A 13851-nucleotide genomic window follows, 5' to 3' on the forward strand; every position below is an offset into this window, starting at 1 on the left:
TATTTCTGCTATATACATCTTCTAGTTTTCAAATAGACATGTAAAATCATTTTGAACACCCTTCTCCCTCTAAAACTTTTCTCCTTGATAGTTTCATTAAGAAGTCTCAAAAGATTATCGATGTTGTTGTATGAAAATTTTAATGGTCGTGTTCTTATAAGAGATAACATACCTTTTAAAATATAAGAATACGACCATTGAGATTTTCGTGCAAATAAAGAATTACTCGGAAATCATTCGTAAATATTCTCTATTGAATATTCTCCGGCGACCTCTCGTGGAAGGGCCATGGCCGATGGGGGAGCCCCTTGTAGTCTGCCCCCTTCCCTTTACCCCTGTTGGTATCCCAAGAAAGAAAAAGAAATGGAAAAAAAAATTTAGAAAAAACCAAAGCCACATCGTTTTGGTAAAGTATAATTAAAATAATATATTTTTAATGCCGTTTTATTACCACCTCACCTTTTCATTAAAAGAGTTGATGGAAGGGCAAAAGTGATCTACAAAAGAGTAACGTTTAAGGTAGATTGATGGCAAAAATATTTGAGGGGCAAAAGTTATGATATTTTAAAAAGTTGAGGATGACAATAGTAATATACTCTTTTTTATTCTATCAGTTATGTTATATTTAAATAAAAAATTATCAACATGCATTAATGATATTAATTAGTTCATATTTACTGATTTGATATTTTCAAACCAATCAATAAGATTATTGATGATGTTAGCTAATTAATTATATATTTTTTCGATAAAATTTAATTTTTTTGTATATTTTTTAATATTTTATAATTATTACATCTTATCACTTAATCGAGAAACATATCACGTGTAAATTCGCTAATATATATATATATATATATATAGCAGCAAGTGACAAACCTCGAAAGCTCTCGTCCCTTTAAAGGTTTTGTCCCTGACTGTTCTGCGCGGCTGTTTCATCAAGTATTGGCCATGATTATGAATATGAAGCTCTCTTCCCTTCTTCCTACTTCCAAGGGATGCTCAGTAAACAGATGAGTGACAGAGATGGCTTCCATGTGTGGTTGATTGAGTCATTCAATGGTTAGGGGCAGTCCTTGGCTGGTTGGAAGGTCCAGCCCCGGGACCGTAAGATTTTCCTGAATGAATGTCATATAGTATGAGCGCCAAGGTTCAATTTGCATTTAATCGGCCCCAAATTAGCCAATTTCCATTGAGGTTATGGAGAAAGTAATTTAGCAGCAGAGACTGTGTCCTGAACTTTGAAGATCCTAGGACTTTGATTTTATGATTGAAAACTAAATAAAACATCTCAGGACATATTTTATGAGTACTCGCAACGTAAGTGCTATATATCACGATGGTTCGTGCGCTTTGCAATGATCAAACTTCGGCTTTTCTGGGTTTATTGGTGGGACAACCTCAAAGAGGATGAGACCACCAACTTCGCAAGACCAAGTAGCATCTTATCTTATATATTCCTTCCCTTCCTTTAATCATTAGTTGCTGTGAAAATATAATTGGCCATCTCCATGAAGCTTTTGGCCCCCAAGTGCCATGATTAAAGAAGAAGTCCCCATCCCCAGCAAAGTTTCTCGTGACTGGTTCTTGTTGGAGATTATCATATGGTCCAAGTTGACGAATGCTTCCCGGCCGGAATACATACTAAGTGCATTTCATATCATATTACAAAGAGAGTGTTTTGGACTGGATTCGAGTGAATTTCTTCTACATATTAGGACTTTGTCTCTGAATATTGAAGGGGTTCGAAGCATGAGGTCAACGCTCAACCGAGTTAATTATACTTTTCGACTGGCGCCATGATTACTCCCTCTAAATGCTAGCCTTATAGATTGGCAATAAAAGTTTATGTGCTCTCCTATTGAATGTAATAAAGCAAAGTGTATTCCAAGAAGTAGTGACCTCACCAAACTAATTTGGAAGAGGAAGTTTCGAGGGCAGCATAATGAGGTCCACAACTTATACTCAGTGGCTGAACCTAGATAAAACATGTCTTAGAAAAGTTACCTTTCACTTCATTATAATTAAGTTGTTGTCTTGTCTTCAGTGGTCACTGATAGGAACACTAATCCTACATAACTTTTACCGAAATCCATGAACTATATATTAATTTCTTTTCTGAAATGATAATGCATTCTTAAGTGATCAAAATGAGCTGAAGAGGTTAGTTACATCTCAATATCCTTCGAAAGAAACAATTAAAAGAGGGCATATCTAGGAGGATGACTAACCCCCTTCAAATTACAGCGAGAAGCCGAACGAGCTATAGATTTTGGTATATACATGACATTCATTCCATCTGTCAAAGAACAAGAGACGTCCGTGAACTAAACACTTGAATTTCTCGTTTATTGTGTACCGAAAGTAATTGAATTTCTATTATCGACCATTCGGGAAAATGGACCGGCAAAAGTGGGCTTATCACTTTCAGACGAATGAACCCAGCAGACATCCTTTTTCTTGTTCATTCAAGATAACTTTGACATATTCGTATTAGAAGATTGTGTCCGTTTGCCATTGTGCCAAGCGGAATTTACTTTTATGTAAGGCCCCGTCATGGAAGTCATATTATGGTAACAATCATTGTATGCAGAGTTTTGAAATTTCACATACAGATCATGACAAAGCTGAATTATTCACTTCTTTTCCCTACATCTCATATAAAGATATTGCTCCACCACTTAAAAAAAAAAAAAAGGACATCATTCCAGTTGAATGCTTAGTTTACTGTCCATCTGACTGTTGAATGCTGTAAATCCACCTATTAATTTCCCAACAATACATGAACATTAATTACATAAGCACCTACACGTATATATTGGGACCCTATCAGACAACTTCAACTCTTCATTTCTGCTCTCTCAGTGTCTTCTTGGGCTCCCTTCATCAGCTGCGCAAACATGGTTTCAGCCTCTCCTCCCCCAAAAGTACGGAATTGAGTTTTATCATGTTAACCCTTTCCCCAGATGTATTATTAAATATCATGTATGAATTACTCAGTTCTGTCCAACTTGTCGAAAAATCTCGGTGATGTATGCAGGAAGTATGTACCTCCGAAGAGAAATGGATCGAAGGAGGAGACCCAACGAGGCGGGCGAAATGGTGGTATTCGACCTTCCACACCGTGACGGCCATGATCGGGGCCGGTGTCCTCAGCTTGCCTTATGCCATGGCCTACTTGGGATGGTACAACCACTACTAAAGCTTATATAACTTTCATATTCCTATATGTTTAACTGCTTCCCCTGTTTTCCATGGATGATTCTCAAATTCTGGGAAAATACGATCTGTTTTCTTGTTTGAAGCGGGAAAAAAGGCACGTGATCTTTCTTCGAGTCTTTTCCGGCCTCCAAACAATAGTGGATGAGGTTAATAGAAAGGAAGAGTACGTTTATGATTCCACAGTCGCATGTATGCAGGGGACCGGGGACAATGGTACTGATCTTGTCATGGTGCATGACGCTGAACACCATGTGGCAGATGATCCAGCTGCACGAATGTGTCCCAGGGACCCGATTCGATCGGTACATAGACCTGGGAAGGCATGCATTTGGGGCAAAACTTGGCCCGTGGATTGTTCTCCCCCAGCAGCTCATTGTCCAGGTCGGGTGCGACATTGTATACATGGTCACGGGTGGCAAGTGCCTCAAGAAATTCATGGAGATGGCTTGCACCAACTGCACTAGCATCCGGCAGTCCTACTGGATCTGCATATTCGGGGGGATCCATTTCTTCCTTTCGCAGCTTCCCAACTTCAACTCTGTCGCCGGAGTTTCACTGGCCGCGGCGATCATGTCCCTTAGGTAAGAGAGATAAACGTTGCAACAACTTCAGCTACGCTTTATCCGATAACAATTTGGGCATATGCCTCGTTGCAGCTACTCGACCATAGCATGGGTAGGGAGCTTGGCACATGGACGAGTCGACGACGTCAGCTATGGCTACAAGAGCACGGGCCCTGCTGACTTCATGTTCCGGGTCTTCAATGCCTTAGGTCAGATCTCATTTGCATTTGCCGGCCATGCGGTGGTGCTGGAGATTCAGGCTACCATCCCATCCACTCCTGAGAAACCGTCCAAAGTCCCGATGTGGAAGGGGGCATTAGGAGCCTACTTCATAAATGCTATATGCTACTTTCCGGTAGCGATGATTGGATATTGGGCATTCGGGCACGACGTAGACGATAACGTGCTGATGAACCTTAGGAGGCCTGCCTGGCTCATCGCCTCAGCCAATCTTATGGTGGTGGTCCACGTTATTGGGAGCTACCAAGTAAACTAAGAACGACCGCAGAGAAATTAATTACCATTTCACAATTCACGAATACGTGGGAATGCATGATAAAGGTATCGATTGTGATTCTTTTTCCAGGTTTACGCAATGCCTGTCTTCGACTTGATAGAGCGGCTTATGATCAAAAGACTGAATTTCCCTCCAGGATTAGCACTCAGACTCATCGCTCGTTCAGCTTATGTTGGTAAGCTTCACCCATAAACAGAATATATATGTAAATTAAATAACTAAAATCAATTTTATTTGCACTTAAAATTTCTATGATGACCTATTCATTTTGCAGCATTTACATTGTTCGTGGGAGTTACGTTCCCGTTCTTCGGTGATCTACTCGGTTTCTTTGGCGGATTTGGATTTGCTCCCACATCTTATTTTGTAAGTCTCCACATATATAACTTAATTGACTAACACAGTAACTATTAATAGGAATATCAAACCAATATTTCTGCTTTTCTTTTGACTTTCATTCCTGTTAATAAATAATTATAGAAAGTTTATATGTACGTTGGACAGCTCCCGAGTATAATGTGGCTGATCATCAAGAAACCCAGAAAGTTCAGTATCAACTGGATCATCAATTGGGTAATTATGTTAAACCATCTACCCTCCTCCTTACACATAGACTTTCTAGCAATTGTAAGATCGAAAACATCTTCAATCAATTGGTTGTGCAGCTCTTTTGTTGATAATTCTGTTGTCTATTGTCTCAGGTTGCAATATTCATCGGAGTGTTCATCATGCTGGCATCCACAGTCGGCGGGCTCCGGAACATCATCGCCGATGCCTCGACATACAGTTTCTACACATAGCCAAAGGGTGTTTGTGTTTGTCATGCTGGCATCCACAGTCGGCGGGCTCCAGAACATCATCGCCGATGCCTCGACATACAGTTTCTACACATAGCCAAAGGGTGTTTGTGTTTGTCGCGGAACTGTTTACGGTACAATAGGCAAGGCTATTGCTCATCAAGCCATGTTCTTGGCCTCTCTTAAAATTATATATATATTAGTGTATGTATGCCTAGCAAGGGTCTCAGTAGTCATAGCATTTTCTGTATGAAATTATCTACAAATGGAATGTCTTAAGGGCTCTTTTTGTTCGGAAGAAGACTTGGTCGTTTTTACCCAATTTCAGTTTCCCATATTAAATGGAAAGATGAACATTTATTTCTTCCACAAATTTGAACTCAAGAGTGAGTGGAGAGAGTTTGTTGCGGATAGGGATATGCATCCACTTTCTTAAATCATGTAAAGAGTGCACATAAAGTGAATGATATCACCATGAATCGACATTTTACAACCAAAACCGCTACATCGGTCACCAACTTGGCATCACCATGAATTCCTAAGCCGAATATGTATGGCCTGGTTTTGACTCACCTGAGGAGGTAGATGAATCAAAATATGAGAACACTACCTGATCGTATATTCTATTAAAGAGTTAACGTAGTATTGCTCGCATGCTATGAGAACTGAGCAAGCAGCACCTCTTTGGCTCCTGCGGTCACTACAAAAGGTAATAGTCATTACTTATAGGAATCATATTTACTTAATTCTCAATGTAACACTCACTGAAAATTTGATGATCGGTCTCTGCTCGTTACGTCGTATTTCTCAAACGAAATCAAGTGCACTAGATTACATCCGTGAGATATCATTGTACTACAATATTTCTGGAAGTCCCATCATGAGCTAACCACAGGCAGGAATCAACAAATTTGATCAAAGAGAGAAGGGAAGCTTTTATTCACTTCAGCATAGTGCTCCCACAGCACACCACACAGTAACAGTCGACTCACTTGCATATTACTAGAATATCATAGGTCAGCCCATGCGTCAGAATTGCAAATTATTACTTAATTATTATATGTGGGTTGAATTCTTGAAAGAGAGTTGGGGGTATGCCACTTTCTTTTATGACAGTAACTTTTCTCCTTTTCTTTTTTTTTTATTAATCTCGAGCTATCCTTAACCTATTAATTGAAATTATCATGACTTGATTGTCAATTTTACTTTGAGCTAAAAATACTTTTAGTAAATTTTTAACTCCATCATTATAGCTAAAGTCTACCCATATAAAATATTATTTATCAACTATATTACACCCGTGATTTGAAATAATTTATTTGTTCATACTTTGTGTGGGAGATTTTCATTACGAATAATGAAGTGTTGGCTTTGTTCCTTGAGAAATATATAAAAATGGGAGCAATTAGAAGCATTGTTTTGGAGGTATCAAGTTCAAGATCAAAAGACTAGCAGTCTCCCGATAAAGAGGCTCTCTCTTTTAATTAAAGTTAAAGCAAGAAAACAAAGAAAGCTACCCACCAATATAAAAGAGGATGAAAGCAAGACGCATCGAAATTTCACTACTTCCTTTTAACACATCGCCTTTAGAAGTCATCTTTGTTTTTTCTTTTTTCTTTTTTCTTGGCCCTCCACTTGAAAATAACGAGAGGAGTTTATTGAACCATAAGATTTTGGACGAAAATTACAATACCAAAAGAACATTTGAGGGCCTTTAAGGTGAACTACTATAGATAAAACAGGTGAGATATAATGGTAGGCTAATCCAAAAATCATCACGAATCGAGTTAATGCAACGGAATATATATATTTTAAGTTCTAAAGTTACTTTCAACGAGTAATTAGAGAATGAGGATCACTTTCAGTTAACTAATATTTGACGAAAGAACGAAAAATAGTCCCTTTAATTACCTGAAAAGCTGATAAGGAAAATACCCCATCATCTCACTGAAAGGAACCATGTTTGTAAAGTAAAACAAGTGGCTAAGATTTGACCTCTTTATTAGTTTACTATAGCAAAATCATGCTGAGATTCAAATTGGAAAAGTTCGAGGAAACTAGGATGTGTTTGATAACATCAATTAGGTACTGAAATTAAATTTTTGCACTTAATTGCATTTAGCTTATTTGATAAATACAAAAAGAAAAAAGACTTAACTTAATAGACTTAAGTAGAAAAGGCACTTAAATGATTAAATTGGGGACCTATTGAATCATTCAGCACTTTTTTACTTATTCGCTTAACTAGGGTTTTTCTTTCTTTATTACATCAGTGCCCTCAAAGTTTTTATGTGTTTGCAAATCAGTCCATCCTCCCACACCCGTCATGAGAGAGAGAGAGAGAGAGAGAGAGAGAGAGAGAGAGAGAAGGGGGGGGGGGGGGGGGGGGGGGGGGGGGGGGGAGGTGTGGCAACTCAGTCACTCACTGTTGTTTCCCGATGGTGATGGCCAGGCAACCTCGCCGGAGGGACGATGACGAGCCATAGGGCCACCACTGCCAGAAATTGTCCCGAATCTCCCTCCTCTTTTTCAAAAAGAGAGAGAGTGGGGACGAGATCCTTGCGGTGGGAGCTCGCCGCCGGCCATCATTGCCACAAATGAGGTCGCCGGCGAGCACAATCGGAGACGAGCCACACAGCCAAGATCTGTTCTTCTAGATCTCCTCCCTCTCTCACTTCGAAAGAGAGAAAGGGATGAGGTACGAGCAGTGGCGGCTCTCGGCCGGCCACCACCGCCCCCTTCCTACCTCTGCTATCAGATTCGTCTGGTCTCTCTATGCTTTTTTTTTCAATTTGTTTTTTTTAGAAATTATAAAATTTAAAATGCTGGATCAAAATGCAAATAAACACAAATATTGGGCTACCTAATAAAGATATTATCCAAGAACTTCAACTTTTGCCTACTTATTTTACCAAATAATTTTGATTTAACCAATTAAGCACTTAAAATTTCAACACTTAAAATAAGTGCTAAAATTTAAAGTCCAAACAAGCACAACTTAAAATCTTAAGGTCAAGCCCTTATTCTCTAGAGAAACTTGAACAGATCCCTCTAACCGTCCGAGTTAGAGAACTGAAGCACGTATACGCTCCAATGGTCCACATATATTTGCCTTTGATCAGCATCCCATTTCGGTATGCGTACTATCCATGACTAGTCTTCAGTCAGCTCAAAATCGAATCATATGAAGGAATCAACACCCCAGTTAACCCATATTCTAAAACTTAACATCCATCTTTGACGAATGAGCTTTTGTAGTTGATTGAAGATGCATCAAATGATACAGAACCAAAGAGGACTATGAAATCTCCAATTTCGCACTTTTATTAAAACACCAATCAATGGAAACAGCGAGGAGAGGAGAAATCAGCAGCAGTGGCTGCAATAAATTGTAACAAGTAGGTTGAAACTTACATCAAATGTAACTGCCTAATTTATCCAGATGAGTTCAGCTCTCTGTTGTGTTGCTATCGGTCTACAAAGGAAGGCATACGTCTTACAAATCCATCGTGCAGTTGATCTTCTTTCTTTTGTTACCAGCTTTCGAACCCTGACGGTAAAGCACACAAACAATAGAATATGTTACAAAACTTCAGACTAATTTAAGCAGTAATGATTAACAGACTAGATTATACTCACTGAATGCAAAATAATGCAGCCTATGACTTGACCGATGAGAGGAAGGACTGAATTCCGAAAACAATGAAGAGAATCCCACCAGAGAGAGCAACCTGATTCAATGAGCAGAGTTATAGACTATTTTGACCAGATAACAAAAATGTACAAGAGAGTGCCCTCGGTGAACAAGGGAGAGCTACTACGTACTATTTTCTCGGAAATCTGGGATGCCAAACTCTTCCCTCCAAGAACAGCAGCAGCCGTACACAAGGTTTGCCCTCTGAGGAAAGCACCAAGTCAGCCCACGAATATAATGATGAGAAAGTGTAACTAGTTTATCATCATTACAGCAACGAAGGGCAATAAGCAATAATCCTGCACGTACTAAAGGACAAGTAATACTCACCAGTCACCTTAAGTTTTATCAATAGCATTTCATGGTAAATGAACCCGGAATTCTATCTACTCATAAAGATACTTCAATGCATTTTCAAGTAGTAAACAAAAATCTTATTTAAAAGAAAACAGAAGGAAATGGTAAACAATCCAATTGACCGTTTCAACTACGGGATATGAGGGAGCACTTACAAAATTCCACCAAGAACAACACCAAATGGATTCTCATCTGCAGCCAGTCCAATCGTCGCAAGCTGAAAAGGAAGTTACTGCTATGCTCAATTTCTGGGGAGAGAGTTTTTTAAAATTTTTAATCAAAAGGAGTTGCATAAATCAATTAGAATATATTACCTGGCTCTTGTCACCCCATTCGCCGAAAAAAGTGATAGAAAATGCCTGTGTGATATATAGAAACTATCTCTGATTAATAAGGATATATCTTTGATTAATTTTCCATTCAACTATCACAAGGGTGCAGCTAGTATAACCTTCAGTAAGATCGGTGAGAAGAACTGCGAAAGAAATGGTCGGTTCTGCTTTTTCATATCATCATCTACCTGATAGAAGTTGATATACGTAAGATAAACAAGTAGGAAAAGGCAAAATAAGTTGTACATCTAAATCACTGCAACTATAATATGCTTCAACATATATATATATGGGATAAGTGCTCGAATATAAACATTATGATATCAGTCCAGATATGGTTTTCAGATGAATATGAAATAACACATAATAAGCATCAACTTTTGGTATTTTTATTTTTCACCCTAGGATAGGACTCAAAGGATAGGACTCAAAGGATAATAACATTAACAGCAGGACAGGCCATGTTCATATTTTCTGCAGGATATTCACCTCTACAATAATATAGTAAACCCAAAAATAAACTGGGACTTGTGCCTTCATAGAACAGGCTTAACCAAAAATTCAACTTTTCCTGCATGGATGCCTAGTCAAACAGGTTTCTAGTAAGTACAAGAGCACACAGTATTTCAGATTTGATCAAAGATTTTAATTAATTACCTTCTCTCCCTTTTTGGTTGCTCCGTCAGGCTTCTTCCAGTCAGCATCCTAATGAAATTTAATCCAGATTCAATAAAAAGTTGGATGCAACAACATAACTCTAAAGGCAACAGCAAAACCTACCAATTTAGCTTCAACTTCAGCCAATTCTTCAGATTCCCTGCTACGGATGCAAAAATCCATTACAAAGAAAATCTACTTCGAGTAAATGAGGATTATGATCCTTGCATTTGGGAGAATCATGAATATAGAAATTATTACCCTCCTTCATGAAAAGCATCCCACAATGACCACATCCCAAAGCCAAAGAATAACAATGTTGTGATATGATGAGTCCATTTACGAGAAATCTGCATGTTCAAGTCCACAAGATTATGCCAATTGGCAAGTTCTACACACCCATAATGATACATAGAAAAAAAATTGAACTATACACTAAGCAAAGCCCAAAAAGACCGAGCACATGCTCAGTAAATTTGTAATAACACTAAAGCCTGAGGTTTTCGAAATCTTAGAGATGAATTATTATCACATAGAAAATACTCTTCAGCCTTCTTAAAGTGCTCACAGGATTCTGAATTCTGTAAATTTACTTTGTGAACCCACCAAGATAAATTCAAACTGAAATGAGCATATTCACTCACCAGATTTGGAGCAGCCCATCCGACCACAGCAGATAGAATAGTCATCACCTGCATGACAGCAAACATATCAAGTGGTTATGAGTGCTTCTAATTTACAATAAAAGTGAACAAGAAAATGAATGGAATAAACTTACGATCAGAGCTGCAAGGCAACCTGACAAGACAAGCCTCCTCGGATGGCGCATTGCTAAGATCTGCACACATGGTCTACAATGTCAGAAACTACTAGTATACTGGATATGTGAAACCCAAGCTCTGGATTCATTCAAAATGATGCAAGACAAAACTTGCGAACTTCTTTATATCAATATCTGTAACTGTTCTGTGATAATAAAAGAAAACAACAAGAGGTTTATCACCCAATGCGAAGGGGATCGGAGAAAAGGAGCTAATTGGTTCAGTTATGTTTATTGACCATCTTTCACGCCATATAAATACTAGCAGCTGCAAATGCAGATATGCAATCCTATTCCCTTTCCTTTAAATTTTCGTATAAGTTATACAAATTTTACAAATGAGAGACAAAGAACTACGAGCCCAATAGAAGAAATAAACAGAATGAAAGGAAAAAAAAAAAAAAAAAGAATCGCTAGTTTGATATTCAAAGTGCCAAACTGCCAATTAACCATACAAGCTGCCCTCCTTCCTTCATTAAGATCCCACTGCTAAAACTGTTTCCAAGCCACTGTCTAACAGAGGATTGCTGGTTATTAAACGCTGATATTGTTTCCCTGCCTGATCCCCACATATCAACCCAGAAGTTGGATTCTATGCTTTCAATGTTGCATCACATTACGAACCAAGCCAAAACATAAGTTTCTAAACTTGCGGGACTCCAAAATTATAGAGATCCACTCTTTGTCCCACATTTCTGCAGTTGAGCAATCTCCCATTCACCTTATGCAAGTTCATGTTTTATTAAAGTATTATGATACACGACAGGAAGAGTGTATATATACCCTCCAAGAAACACCATAGATCCAACCAGCCCAGTTCTTCCAAGTGGAAATATTCAATGACTAAGACAGACGGAGTTGTTAGAGACAATTGCAAGAAAACAACTAAACATATTGGGAGTACAACAACAATTGAACATGTGGACCCAATAAACTGCACAACGAGAAGAAAAGCATCCGTCTTTTATAAAAGATTAGCCCGAAAGATTGATCTTTTTGCTCAAGAGAGCAACTCCAGCCAAATGGGCATTGTTTTTTTTTTTTTTTCAGATGTTGACAAGACTCGCAATCATCAGTTGTTGCGTTAATGCCTTTGTTTAATCATTGATAACTGGAAAACACTGTCCAATGAAATTAGCACTACAAACAGAATCAATTAATCCTCCAGAGCGTCCAAACAAGTAGGAATATACGAATTTCCAACAAGTTAAAACCGGATTCTGCAAGAGGCAGCAATCAAAGAGCAGACTTGAGCTCACCGCAGCTGCGAAGAAGGTCTTGTCACCAATCTCGGAGAGCACGGTCATGGCGAGCGACTTGGAGAAACCCTGATCAAGAAACGCACAACCAAATGGACGAATTCCACGCCATGAGGGGAAAAGGACAAAAATGGATGTTCAGATCAATCAAGGGGGTCGATTCTCACCTGCAACACCGAGGTCATCTTCGCTGAGCTATGAGCAGGCAAGAGGAAGGCGGTGGCTGAAGCTGAGCTCCTGAGCTCGAGAGAGAGGAGGAGGGTCAGATTGGTTTGTCTGACTCTCTCTCGCTCTCTCGGAATGTGGGAAGGAGGGAGGAACAGAGGAGGAGGGGCGAGAGGGCTTTGACTCGGAGCAGAGCCAGAGAGAGAGAGAGAGAGAGAGAGAGAGAGGGATCCGTGTTTGGTTATGGAATAAGATCCCGCCTCAGTGTCGTGTATTGAGTTTGAAGCTTGCGGCACGAACTGGGTAATAATTACCGATTGCATGAGGATTGGGGATTGATTCCTCCGAAACGGCACGGCCGAATCCTTCTCTCTCGGTGACTTGCCCGTAAGTGTAATTGTGGTCACTACCATACCATGGGGTATTTTACTTTATCACAATCAGTCGGGGATTCGGCATGCTCCGATTCTAATGCAATAATAGATCTCCGCAATATGTGCTTTTGTTAATCTCTCTTGGGTAAGTGTTGTTGTTAATCTCTATCCTATATATATATATATTATAAATTAAAAAAAAAAAAAAAAAAACTAAACATGGCCCTCTTACTCGAGGTGGTAAGAGGATCAAGTTACGTATAAAAAAATTAATTAAAAAAAATAGGTATTGTTCTTGGGGAAGGGAACCTTCCCCAAGAAAACGACCTTTCCCATTGAGAGAGGAAAAAGAAAGTTCTGGAGTTCACTTTTCCTCCAAACATGAGGAAATTGGGGGTCGTCCGTGGAAACCAAACGCCCACTTGGATTTTTCTTACATTTACATCACTTGGATTTTTCTTACATTTACATTCTTTATCCTTTCTCGAGACCTTTATTAGTGTGAAGAAAAATTTATAAGTCTACTTTAAATTCGGATCCATCCGCAACTCAAAAGTTTAAGCTAATGGATTGTTAGATCATTATTTCTTATAAATCTATGAATTTCCTCTTAATTTTTTCATGTGAGACTATCTCTAACACCTACCCTCACCATTCTTCATATAAGGAGAGAAATCGATCCAACAATTAGTTACCCGGCCATGTTGATTTTTTTGTGAGTTATTTTAAGTACGTTTTTTCGGTTTTTGTTACTTTAATATATGTTTTATTTTAATTTAATGTCGTGATTGGGCAAAGGTGTTGACTTTTTATTTATCTGCCTGTCTTTTTTCATTCCCCTATAATAAAGCTAGAGATTCCAATGAATGCATATATCTTGTGGAATTTTTTGCATTTGTTTAGCCTTCCAATGAGCGGAGCATGATAATTACATTACATTACATTACATAAATGTAAATTATTTGGTGGAAATTTCTAGATAAAACTAGCATTAGAAAATGGATTTGTCCAACCGTCCTAATATAAGCAATCACTGATCGCCATATATATATATATATATATATATATTAATCTATAATTGACGATGAAATTGT

General features: G+C 38.6%; 2 protein-coding genes across 4 annotated transcripts; one reads left to right on the forward strand and one right to left on the reverse strand.

Annotated features, from left to right (window-relative positions):
- Window positions 1-2754: 2754 nt before the first annotated feature.
- On the forward strand, window positions 2755-5400 carry LOC116201859 (lysine histidine transporter-like 6). Of its 2 annotated transcripts, none has more exons than XM_031533295.1 (8): window positions 2755-2927; window positions 3041-3186; window positions 3406-3803; window positions 3879-4272; window positions 4372-4477; window positions 4577-4668; window positions 4807-4875; window positions 5004-5400. In XM_031533295.1, the coding sequence occupies exons 1-8, from the start codon at window positions 2783-2785 to the stop codon at window positions 5100-5102; spliced, it is 1449 nt and encodes a 482-aa protein (XP_031389155.1). In that variant the 5' UTR covers window positions 2755-2782; the 3' UTR covers window positions 5103-5400. The 2 variants fall into 2 exon arrangements, with proteins under 2 accessions (XP_031389155.1, XP_031389156.1); XM_031533296.1 differs by having other exon boundaries at window positions 2768-2927; window positions 3420-3803.
- Window positions 5401-8394: 2994 nt separating this feature from the next.
- Window positions 8395-12784, reverse strand: LOC116201781 (GDT1-like protein 4). 2 transcript variants are annotated; one of them, XM_031533185.1, is made up of 13 exons: window positions 12386-12784; window positions 12219-12287; window positions 10918-10977; window positions 10784-10831; window positions 10401-10489; window positions 10263-10302; window positions 10140-10187; window positions 9602-9670; window positions 9465-9509; window positions 9306-9367; window positions 8925-8997; window positions 8739-8830; window positions 8395-8649 (listed from the first exon to the last, which is right to left on the reverse strand). In XM_031533185.1, exons 1-12 carry the CDS (start codon window positions 12704-12706, stop codon window positions 8759-8761), a joined length of 996 nt encoding a protein of 331 aa, XP_031389045.1. In that variant the 5' UTR covers window positions 12707-12784; the 3' UTR covers window positions 8395-8649; window positions 8739-8758. The 2 variants fall into 2 exon arrangements, with proteins under 2 accessions (XP_031389045.1, XP_031389046.1); XM_031533186.1 differs by having other exon boundaries at window positions 10263-10299; window positions 12386-12772.
- Between the last annotated feature and the right edge of the window lie 1067 nt (window positions 12785-13851).

Source organism: Punica granatum, chromosome 3, assembly GCF_007655135.1.
Source record: "Punica granatum isolate Tunisia-2019 chromosome 3, ASM765513v2, whole genome shotgun sequence".
NCBI classification, from domain to species: Eukaryota; Viridiplantae; Streptophyta; class Magnoliopsida; order Myrtales; family Lythraceae; genus Punica; species Punica granatum.

What these genes read in the sequence shown, in the direction of transcription:
- LOC116201781 (XM_031533185.1), bottom strand. Translation starts at nt 12,706, where the DNA reads ATGCAATCGGTAATTATTACCCAGTTCGTGCCGCAAGCTTCAAACTCA. An exon ending in AATGGGGTGACAAGAGCCAG is followed by an intron (nt 9,368 to 9,464) that starts GTAATATATTCT and finishes CTTCCTTTTCAG; the next exon opens with CTTGCGACGATTGGACTGGC. An exon ending in GTTGTTCTTGGTGGAATTTT is followed by an intron (nt 8,998 to 9,305) that starts GTAAGTGCTCCC and finishes TGCTTTCCTCAG; the next exon opens with AGGGCAAACCTTGTGTACGG.
- LOC116201859 (XM_031533295.1), top strand. Translation starts at nt 2,783, where the DNA reads ATGAACATTAATTACATAAGCACCTACACGTATATATTGGGACCCTAT. An exon ending in GCGGCGATCATGTCCCTTAG is followed by an intron (nt 3,804 to 3,878) that starts GTAAGAGAGATA and finishes GCCTCGTTGCAG; the next exon opens with CTACTCGACCATAGCATGGG. An exon ending in TTGCTCCCACATCTTATTTT is followed by an intron (nt 4,669 to 4,806) that starts GTAAGTCTCCAC and finishes TACGTTGGACAG; the next exon opens with CTCCCGAGTATAATGTGGCT.